At 39.7% G+C, this 12,172-nt stretch overlaps 1 protein-coding gene across 1 annotated transcript; it reads left to right on the forward strand.

Annotated features, from left to right (window-relative positions):
* Window positions 1-733: 733 nt before the first annotated feature.
* On the forward strand, window positions 734-12,172 carry LOC132849866 (interferon alpha/beta receptor 1a-like). The gene is made up of 7 exons (XM_060875802.1): window positions 734-881; window positions 6,290-6,416; window positions 6,569-6,750; window positions 8,131-8,267; window positions 9,025-9,166; window positions 9,315-9,427; window positions 11,156-12,172. The coding sequence occupies exons 1-7, from the start codon at window positions 827-829 to the stop codon at window positions 11,363-11,365; spliced, it is 966 nt and encodes a 321-aa protein (XP_060731785.1). The 5' UTR covers window positions 734-826; the 3' UTR covers window positions 11,366-12,172.

The following is a 12,172-nucleotide window of genomic DNA, read 5'->3' on the forward strand; positions in this document are numbered from 1 at the left end:
AGACCGGACAGGCACAGACCGGACGGCACAGAGTGGACAGGTGAAGACTGGACAGGCACAGACCGGGCAGGTGAAGACCGGACAGGCACAAAGTGGACAGGTGAAGACCGGACAGGCACAGACCGGACAGGTGAAGAACAGACAGGCACAGAGTGGACAGGTGAAGACCGGACAGGCACAGAGTGGACAGGTGAAGACCGGACAGGCACAGAGTGGACAGGTGAAGACCGGACAGGCACAGACCGGACAGGTGAAGCCTGGACAGGCACAGACCGGACAGGTGAAGACCGGACAGGCACAGAGTGGACAGGTGAAGACCGGACAGGCACAGACCGGACAGGTGAAGAACGGACAGGCACAGAGTGGACAGGTGAAGACCGGACAGGCACAGAGTGGACAGGTGAAGACCGGACAGGCACAGACCGGACAGGTGAAGAACGGACAGGTACAGAGTGGACAGGTGAAGACCGGACAGGCACAGACCGGACAGGTGAAGACTGGAAATAGACGAGATGATTTTAATTATAATCTTTAATGATGATTATTTAATTATGAATCTGTTTGATTGGTCAACTGAACTAATCCAAACGTTTAATCCAAATCTCAAAAACAAGTATTCAGGAAATAATTTGAACACAACACGTTTTCTCTGTGGAAAGTTTAGGGGAAAAAAAGCCAAAACTGTCGAAACTAGTACTTTCAGTTTCGTGGTGGGGGGGTGGGGGTGGGGAGTGGTTCAAGCGTGTTTGTGCACAATCAGCTGCAGTTACCCCGCATTCGTGTTCTTGTACAACACGTGATTGCAGGTGTAAAACTATGAGCAAGAATGTCACAGCACCTGGACCTACAGCTCAGTCTGCTGTTCACAATGACTCTGACCGGTAAGATACAACTGGAAAATGACTGAATATATGAGAGGAATAACTTAATGGACGAAAAGCCTTAAGCTGTTTTATGTTTAATACCAAAGTTGTGATAGAGACGTGATAAAAACAAAGTTGTGATAGAGACGTGATAAAAACAAAGTTGTGATAGAGACGTGATAAAAACAAAGTTGTGATAGAGACGTGATACGGTGTATTGTGAGTCATTCTCTTGTGTAGGAAGTTATTTTGTTTTTCTTGTGTTTCTGTGAGCACGTACGTACTTTAACACACACACACACACACACACACACACACACTCTCGAATGTGTTATGTGTTATATGTCTCCAGTGTCATTTAGTTCTTGTACACTGTAGAAATCTAAACCGAACTAAACTGTAATGTAAACGCGTAATATTTGTCTTTGTGATAATGATGACTAGTTTTACTTTCTCTTTTGTGACTTCACCTTTTGGGATGTAATTATATAATATGGCATATTCCCACTCCAAATATGACAAAGAACAAACTATAACCAAATGTATTATTTATAAATATAGACCTATTCCATTAAAACCTTGAATGTATGAATGATTATAACAGGCGTCAAATAATACGGGAAGCATTAAGGGACCGTCTAAAAAGTACATAACGTAGACGATTTAGTGTCTACTTTTGGCTAATAATGGATATGTAAATACGGTACAATTACCAAAAAAAAAAAAAAACACTGTATATCTCATCTGAATTGATTCTATATTCTATATTATTCTATATATTATTCTATACTATATATTATGTATTCTAAAGTAATAAACCTGATTCTGATACTGATTCTGATACCTTATGTGAAAAGTTGCACATTGTTCCTTAAATATGGAAGATACCCAACTCAAACATTGTTTAACAACAGATGGTAGTTTTGCATCCCTTTCACCAAATCCAATGGATTAATAATCACAAAATCTTCTAGTTCATTCAGTTTGTAGATGGTCCCTAAATTGTTTCTTTCTATAATATTATTAACATGCATTTGGGAAATATTATCTATATCTATTTCTAATAGTTGTGGCTGTAGTTCCTCCTTTTTGTAGAGAGATGCACTGATTTTACTATCCACTACATTTAGAATATCAATATTCAAGACTTTATAATCTATATATACATATACATATCATATTATGACACAGAAAATAACTAATTGGTTACTATGGTTCTTTTTTATGACCATTTTTTCAGAGATAATGAAGGTTTTTATAACATTTATGTATATAAGCATATAAGATAAGATAAATTCCTCTTTTACGGCAGCAAAGAGTAAGAAATGCAAATATATAAAAATAATAGAGACATAATATAATATACAGTATATACAAAACAGAATGTATAAAAAGAGACCAGGAGTAGTAGTTACACTGAAAGACATATTGCACAAAGGTAATATTGCACGTTTTTAAAAATGTTAGTTATTGCACATGTTTAAAATACTTTGTTATTGTTAATTATTGCAGTTAAACAGTAATAAGTGTGTATTATGGTGACTGGTTCACTGGGAGCAGCTTTTATTGTACAGTCTAATAGCAGCAGGGAGAAAAGAGCGTCTGCATCGCTCCTTCAGACACTTAGGATGTAACAGTCTGTCACTGAAGGAGCTGCTCAGAGATGAAACCGTTTCATACAGGGGGTGAGAGTCATTCTCCAGCAATGATGATAGTTTTGCTACCATCCACCTTTCTTCCACCCACCTCCTGTACAGTGTCCAGAGGAAAAAGTAGCAGAAATGAGTTTCAAGTTCAAGTTCAAGTTTGCTTTATTATCAATCTTCCACATGTACAGTACATACAGAGAATTGAAATTGCGTTACTCTCAGTCCCAAGGTGCATACAGATAAATTAACATCATCATCATCTGTTAGTGGGAGGGGGAGTGGAAGGACCTGTGGGTGTGGGGTATGGAGGGGTGGGGTGGGTTCATAGATCTGTGGTCCCTGGGGCAGAAAAGGGAAGGGGGGCAAGTTCAGGAGCGAGTTCAGCTTCCTGACAGCCTGATGAATGAAGCCGTATTTCAGTCTGTTGGTCCTGGCCTGGAGACTCCACAGTCTCCTCCCTGATGGCAGCAGACTGAAGAAGCTGTGTGATGGGTGGGTGGGTTTTGTCTTAGGATGTTTGGGCTCAGCCTTAGAGATATGATGATGACCTTAGAGATACGGGAGGAGCTCAAAATTGGTGTTGTTGCTTCTCTGCATCAAAAGGAGACAGTTGAGATTTTTAATAAGCCTCCTGCCATCCTGGAAGTGCCAAAAGGGGAAGACCCCTTGGCAGAACAGGGACTAGATGGAGAGATCATCTCTCCTGTAGCCAGGGAGGAGCTGGAGGGAAAGGGAGGTCTGATCATTTTAGACTGCTGCCCCAGAGACCTGGGCTGGGATAAGTGAAAGAAATTGGCTGGCTGAATCCTTTTTGGATGGATGGATGGATGGATGGATGGATGAAACTGTTTTTTTATTCACTTTATCAAAAAAAAAAAAATTTACAAATTGATGTTATTGATGTGGATATGCTGTGTATGTTTTTTTCTTTTATCATTTCTGCTGATGAAGCTGTTTCCCTTCTTTGGATTAAAATAAAATAAAAGTTTACCTTAGGAATTCTAGCAGTTATTTGGGTGTTTTGGGACAGATTACGGAACTGTTCAGATTAACGTAACACCCTGACACTCACACCATCGATAGCAGGTTTGAGTCTAGCTGCCTAAATGGTAGGTTTGTCCAATATTCAAATACAAAAATTACATTTGCATGACAACCTTCATTATATCTGCTTATAGCTGAGCCATTTTTGATCAACAATACACTTAACATTTGCCTGAATCGTCCACTCTGTATAGAAAAAATGATCAGGAAAAAGAACCATAGTAGCCAGTTAGTTATCTTATGTATCACAATATGAAAAATGCCAAATATATAATAACGTCTGTATTGTATTGTATGCATATGTCATAAAATATAGATAATAGATGCCAAATCAACTGGATATTAATATGAGTACATCTCTACAAAAGAACAAGGACAAAGAACAGCTTTTGCAAAATCTATAGATAATGTTTCACAAATGCACATTAATTAGATTATATTGAAGAAATAATTTAGGAACCATCTACAAAGTTACAGAGTATGTACAAATCACATTGGATTTGGTTAAAGGAAGGAAATATAATTGGCATCTGCTATATATTTGAATAACCTTTGGTTTGGGCTTTACCCTACAGAGTATAGAATGCTGATATGTCGATTCAGAAGAGATATACAGAGTAATATTAACCTCTCTGTTTTATTTTCTTCAGGTCATTGTATAATATGCACATTTCCTGTCTAAAATGGGATTTAGTCAACTTTTCTTTCTGTTTTGATGTATTTCTTCACAAAACTGTCTTTTTTAGCTTACCAGTTTAGTTTAAGCAGAAGGCATATGACGAGTTGTACACTAGGTTAGACACTAGAGAAGGAGAGAAGGACTTGTACAGGTTAGCTAGGCAGAGGGATCGAGATGGGAAGGATGTGCAGCAAGTTAGAATTATTAAGGATAGAGATGGAAGGGTGCTCACAAGTGAGGAGCGTGTACAGAGGAGATGGAAGGAATACTTTGAGGAGCTGATGAATGAGGAAAATCAGAGGGAAAAAAAGAGTAGAAGGGGTGAACTTTGTGGAACAGGAAGTAGATAAGATTAGAAAGGATGAAGTCAGGAAGGCTTTGAAGAGGATGAAAAGTGGAAAGGCAGTTGGTCCTGACGACATCCCGGTAGAGGTCTGGAAGTGTCTAGGAGAGGCAGCAGTGGAATTTCTAACTAGTTTGTTCAACAGGGTTTTAGAGAGTGAGAGGATGCCTGAGGAATGGAGAAGGAGTGTGTTAGTGCCGATCTTTAAGAATAAGGGTGACGTGCAGAGTTGCAGCAACTATAGGGGGATAAAGTTGATGAGCCATACAATGAAGTTGTGGGAAAGAGTAGTGGAAGCTAGGTTAAGGAAGGTGGTGGAAATTTGTGAGCAGCAGTATGGCTTCATGCCCAGAAAGAGCACAACAGATGCAATTTTTGCTCTGAGAATGTTGATGGAGAAGTATAGGGATGGTCAGAGGGAGTTGCACTGTGTGTTTGTAGACTTAGAGAAAGCGTATGACAGGGTGCCAAGAGAAGAGCTGAGGTACTGTATGAGGAAGTCACGAGTAGCAGAGAAGTATGTCAGAGTGGTGCAGGACATGTATGAGAGGAGCAGGACAGTGGTGAGGTGTGCTGTAGGTCAGACAGAGGAGTTCACTGTGGAGGTGGGACTGCATCAGGGATCGGCTCTGAGCCCCTTCCTGTTTGCTATAGTGATGGACCAGTTGTCAGTGGAGGTCAGACAGGAGTCTCCTTGGACGATGATGTTTGCAGATGACATTGTGATCTGTAGTGAGAGCAGGGAGCAGGTGGTGGAAAACCTGGAGAGATGGAGGTTTGCGCTGGAGAGAAGAGGAATGAAAGTCAGTCGTAGTAAGACTGAGTACATGTGTGTGAATGAAAGGGAGGGAAGTGGAATAGTAAGGTTACAGGGTGAAGAGGTGAAGAAGGTACAGGAGTTTAAGTACTTGGGGTCAACAGTCCAGAGTAATGGAGAGAGTGGGAAAGAAGTAAAGAAGCGAGTGCAGGCAGGTTGGAGTGGGTGGAGAAAGGTGTCAGGAGTTCTGTGTGATAGGAAAATATCAGCAAGAATCAAGGGGAAGGTGTACAGGACAGTGGTGAGACCGGCCATGCTGTATGGTTTAGAGACAGTGACACTGAAGAAGAGACAGGAGTCAGAGCTTGAGGTAGCCGAACTGAAGATGTTGAGGTTCTCTTTGGGAGTGACAAGATTGGACAGGATTAGGAACGAGTACATCAGAGGGACAGCCCATGTTGGACGTTTGGGAGACAAAATTAGGGAGGAAAGATTAAGATGGTTTGGACATGTTCAGAGGAGGGAGAGAGAGTATATTGGTAGGAGAATGTTGGACATGGAGCTGCCAGGCAGGAGGCAAAGAGGAAGGCCAAAGGGGAGGTATATGGATGTAATTAATGAGGATTTGAAGCTAGTGGGTGCAAGTGTTGAGGATGCAGAAGATAGGGATATTTGGAGAGAGATGATTCGCTGTGGCGACCCCTGAAGGGAAAAGCCGAAAGAAGAAGAAGAAGTTTAGTTTAAACAGGATCCCATAATCTTCTGGGTGACAAGCCATAGTGGGATTATTTATTATTACAGTATACAGATGTAGAAGGATGTTCAGAATGAGCATATTGTCAATGGTTGGAGTAAAGAGTCTTTGTGAGTACAGCAGCAGCTCAAATCTACAGATAGATTATGAATCAATAATTGATTGTGCTACCATATTTATGTTTTCTCCCTGCCCCTCAGTCTCGGCCTCTTTGCCAGCCCCACAACAGGTAAAAATGATTACACAGGATGAAAACTACATGCTTCAGTGGGACTGTAATTACGGACAGCTGGAAAACCCAGTCTCCTTCACTGCTGAGCATGTCTAGTAAGTTTTGAACCTCCGCATTGCAGCTACTATGTCCATAGTCAAAACGAATTTGTGGCTTGTACTGTAGCTATGACTTATGGATGTGCTTTCTTTCTGCTGTGTTACCTCAATATTTTATTTTATTTGTCTTTCCTTCTTTTGTTTTTTAGCTATAGTGATAGAAACAATGAGGGATTGTATAAACGTGTGTGTGAAGGTTCCACTGAGTGTCGGTGTGATTTCACACACTGTGGGCTGGATTTTCACGGATCATTTCAGATTAGAGTCCGAGCTGAGGCTGGGCTCCTACGTTCCGAGTGGGCGACGGTGAGGTTCACACCTGATGAGGAAGGTGAGTGTGTGTAGTCATGCAAAAAATAAATACAATTATTTTCTTGAGTAATGTTCAATCTCTAAATGTTGCCTTCTGAATGTTGTATTCTATTACAAATAGCCCTTGAATGCACTTCTATTAAAGCTACAATAGATGCAAAAGCACAATTTTATAGAAACAAAAAAAGCACAAAAGAATATATGCAGAGTCATTAGCTATCAGTGATGGCACTGTTTCTCCCTGGATTTCCCTCTCTTTCCACTGATATTTGAGCTGATGTCTGGTGTGTTAGAGCAGGGAAAGCACCAGAAATGTGCAGAGCCTCTATTCCCTCAGATAAAGATAATAAACCCATCAACATCTGTGATAAAAATAGAATTTAAACAACACGATAGTTTCTCTCATCTAACCTCCAAAGGTGCTGAGAATCCCCTGGATAATGTGTGTTAATGTGGTAGCTCAACTGGTTAAGGCTCTGGGTTGTTGCTTGGGTGATTACGGTTCGAGCTCCAGTGCTGCCACTCTTGGACCCCTGAGCTTGACCCTCTCTTCTCTTATGGGATCTGCCCTCAGCCTTCAAAATTGTCCTATGTGAAGAAAGAATTTCACTGTGCTGTAAAGTATATGTGACAGTAATAAAAAAAAAATGGGCTTTTTGCTACTAGAAATATAAGAATTAAGACAGATCACTAATATGTAGTGTGTGAATGGATGGAGGTTAGGTGGATGATTTTGAATACCGGAAGGATGGATAGATGGTTGGTTGGATTTTAATACTGAAATGATGGATGGATGAATGGATGGATGGATGGATGGATGGATGGATGGATGGATATGGATGGGTTATTTAAATATGAAAGAATGGATAGACAGATGGATGGCTGGATTTTCATGATAGATAAATGAATTGATGATTTTGAATACTAGATAGATAAATGGATGAAGTTATGGATGGATGGATGGATGGATGACTTTGAATACTGGGTCGATTTTATTATTAAATAAATGAATGAATTTGAATATTAAATATAATTAATAACTGTGTATTTAAATGACTATTGTAATGGAATTGATGGAAGCTGGGTTTAATAAATTATAGCCGGGTTTAATGAATGAATCTGATTATTACTTGACTCTCCATCATCAGATTAGTGAAATACATGGTCAGTTTACTACACTGACCAATTACAAAAATCTGATTTCTTGCAGAAATACGTTACTCAGTACATGTAAATCCACTCATACATTAGCTATCAGTCTGAATATCTGCACTTGATAATACAGTTGTGACTTTTTTTTCACAGAGTCTGTTATTAAATAAATAAATTTATTTAATAATAAATAAATAAATTAAATTGTTATTAAATAAATACATTTCAATTGGTTGAAACATTGCAGTGATATTAATGCCACCCCAAGTGAACGTGACAACAGACAAAGACGTGTTAACACTTACGATATCCAAGTTAGTCTTGAGCGACAAGATGAAGCTGCAGTACAGGGTGCTGTACTGGGAGAAGCTTAAACCTGAAGAGGTAACACACACACACACACACACACACAGACACACATTATTTTTTGGTCTAAATATTTATAGAAGCTCACATCATGGTACAGTGAATTACATACTGTACTGTCAATAAGAAATAAATACTTTAATACTGTATTGTATCTACAAACTATAAAACATTATAACGCCTTCTCCATATAGAGATTCTTCTTTCCATAACATAAACTACACACCCCAGGATTCTAAACATTGGGACATTTTCCCCACTTTTTTATTTAAGCAGTTTGACAGTAAATCTTTGGTCAATTCCTGAAACACTGGGTCTGTAACAATATGTCTCATTAATGCTGTTTTACATACGTATATAAAAGTAATAACAACACTATATCGTTATGACTTCTTGCTATTGCATCATTGAAATATTACAATTTATGGCTCACTATTTAGACCTTTATTATAGTTCCACTTGACTGCAAATGGTTGTAGGAAGGACATTGTTTAAATTAACATTATTTCCTGTCCAGTGTCACACAAATAAGGATCAGGTTCCCTACTGTCTGGTTTCTGTCAAGGTTCCTCATCATATCCTCTCAGGGAGTTGTTCCTTGCCACTGTCGCCTCAGGCCTGATCGTTAGGGATAAATGTTAGAGATAAATAATAAGTTAATTCTAAAATAATTTTAATTCAGTCTTTATGCCTCTGTAAAGCTGATTTGAGACAATGCCATGTCTTATATTATCATTATTATTTTTAATTGTCCTTTCTTTCTGCTGCTCAACAGAAACACATGGAAGTTTATGCCAGTCCACATGTTCCACTGAGCTTACTGAAATCCTGCACTGAATATTGTGTGCAAGTTAGCCTCTTAAGCCCCTATGCCAATAGCAGCAATTACTCATCTCTACAGTGTAAGAGAACGACAGGTAAAAGCATGCCGTTCCTTTCCTTCAATAAAGAATTCTTTTTGGATTTGACATCATTTCCATGGATTTGATCTACATTTCTGCTACATTTCTCAATTGTTTTTTTTAGTTGCATGAAGGCTACAAGTATGTTTCTTGTCACTTCTAGGTTGCCCCTTCGCATGGCTAGGGATTCTCTTTGCCATTCCTCTTTTTGGAGCTTTTGTATGTCACAAATGCAGAAGAACATACCCGGTATACACAACACCTGAGAGCATGCTAGTAAGAATTATTTCCTATGTTGTTCCTGGATGTCTAAAAAGTTGCACTAAAAAACTGTTTACAAGCCATCATTGCTGTTTGTCCCCAAAAAATATTCTTAATTCTTTATCTATAATTTATAGATAGCACTTATTTAAACTGAGATTTCATTTAAGTTGCAAACAACTAAAGATGGATTTCTTTTTTGAGTAAGAAGTTGAATTATTCATCAGTTCAAAAGTTGTTTTTCATCAGTTGTTAATGAACTTGAATTGTATAAGTTTGTGTTTTTGTGAGTTCATGCTGTACACCTCCTGTGGTTTCTGGTAGCACATGGAAAGTGTATTTTAATTTGTGTGTATAAGTGGATGTGTCAGCGATGTGGGGATAAAAACAGACCCAAATGCAGGATAGCTGAAATAAACTGATATATTAGCAAAAAAAAAAAAAAAACACAAACAAAGCCAAGGACCCAACAAAAGACATGACATAAGATGACGAGGATTCCGTGCCGCCATAGGCAACGCGGCACGGTTAAATACACAAGACACAGCTCCCGACGCACCAATCCCGTATCCATGACCATATCCGAGGGAATCACAATCCCAGCGAGATCCAGGAGGGGGGAGCAAGACACACGGCGAGGCAGGTGGGGGAAGCAAGGCGCATGGCGAGGCAGGTGGGGGGAGCAAGGCAGCAAAGATCCTCTGCCACGGAGCAAAAAATAAACAAAATATCCATTCGGCAAAATACGGGCCTGCAACACCCCCCATGGAAAGGAAGTGAAGCAACGTCTGCAGCACAACAAAAAAACAAAACAAAACTTGGGCTGGTGACATCCTCCGCAGGCAAGAAGTGAGGCGGTGACCTCTGTGGGAAACCAGAAGCAGAGCAGCGTCCGTCACACAATGTCACACGATGTCACACACACAAAAAAAGAAAAAAGACAAAAGTCCAAACAGGCAGGAATCCTTCTGTCAGCGGTGCGGGGATAAAAACAAACCCAAATGCAGGATAGCTAAAATAAATTGATTTATTAACTAAAAAAAACACAAACAAAGACAAGGGCCCGACAAAAGACATGACATAAGACGACAAAGGACGAGGATTCCGCGCCGCCATAGGCAACGCGGCACGGTTAAATACACAAGACAATTAATACATCAGGAACAGGTGTGCAGAGGTGGGGAGGAAGAGACAAGGGCGGGGAAGACACATGACACAGAACATAAACAAAAGCACATGGCCAAAAATCCGGGCTGGAACCTGGAACCCTTTAAAAGGATAAATAAAGTTAAACAATTAAACTATATGTATATGACATCACAACTCCATGGTTGGGGGTTTTATTCCCTCCTCTGTTATGTGTTTGTGGAGTTTTCATGTTCTCCCTGTGTCTCGGTGGTTTCCTCTAGGTTCTTCAGATTCCATCCCCAGTTCAAAGACATATATTATAAGCTGACTGGCATCACTAAATTGTCAGTAGTGAGTTAATGGGTGTGAGTCTGTGTGATTGAACCATGCTATAGAGTGCCATCATGTCCATATTTGATAGACTACAGGTTCTTCATGTCCCACTAGGATAAGCTGTGTATAAAATGGATGGATGCATACATGACAACCAGATTGAGAGACACAAACTCATGATTCACATTATAAAGTTTTAACTTCTTAATTTTTTTAATTACAAAATCTTTTGCACTCAACTGTACGTTCTTAAAAAAAAAACCTCCCTTTGTCTTCTACCAGGCAATTCCATCGACTCCGTCACTCCTAGAAGTGCAGGAAGAGCGTTGGACAGTAGCTCATGTGATCACACCTGCCATAGAGCCCAAAAATACGGTGGATAAAGAACAGGAACAGGAAAACACAGCAGAACCTCAGAATCCTGAGTCAATAGGCCAGCGGAGTCATGGCTCGGTGCAGGACTCTGGCTTCAGCTCTGGATTAGGGAGCTGATCAGTTACTAGAAGCTCTACCAAAAGTCTCCAGTTACAAACAGAAGACTTCTGAGAGTTTCATGTACAAGGCCCTCCCGGTCCTGCATAGTATATGTTTTGTTTTTCAGGGTACTTAAAAGAATTTTGCTCTATGCCCTCCTCTCAGCAAGGTCTTAGAAACAAAGTATTGCACTATATGTTTACGGAAATCTGGGAAGAGTGCAGGCTCACACATGCTTCCCTCATCTATTTACATGAGCTCACAGGGGAATATCTGGTCTCTCTTTGATTGACAGAAGAGAGATTAGATTAGTTCAGGTTAGCCTCAGATTCCTGTTCTTCAGGAGAGAAACCTGATGTGCTCTTCTGCCGTTGTACTGTAGCTCATCCACCTCAGGTTTTGATGATGATGCTTGCCTAGATGATTTTCTGCTCACGGTTATGAATATTAATGATATGAGTTACAAAATCCTTCATGGTAATTTGGAATCTAGCCATTTGTCTGATCTTTCTCATCAACATGGTGTTTCCACACACAGAACAGTGTTTTTTTTGTTTTGCTCCATTTAGTGTAAACTCAGTAGTTTCTGAAATATCAAAAATGTACAGGAATCTGACATTTCCTTCATTGTGGTGTACGATGTAAGCATTAACCCGAAGCTCTTGAGCTGCATCCCCATGGTATTATGCATTGTGCTGCTGCTAAATGATTGACTGATTATATATATAATACTTGTAAAAACGTGTTCACATATTATTGCTGTCTTTCCTACAAATTTGTAATTATTAGTTCACAATAACGATAAATAAATATATGTAATAATAA

Source organism: Tachysurus vachellii, chromosome 8, assembly GCF_030014155.1.
Source record: "Tachysurus vachellii isolate PV-2020 chromosome 8, HZAU_Pvac_v1, whole genome shotgun sequence".
NCBI classification, from domain to species: domain Eukaryota; kingdom Metazoa; phylum Chordata; class Actinopteri; order Siluriformes; family Bagridae; genus Tachysurus; species Tachysurus vachellii.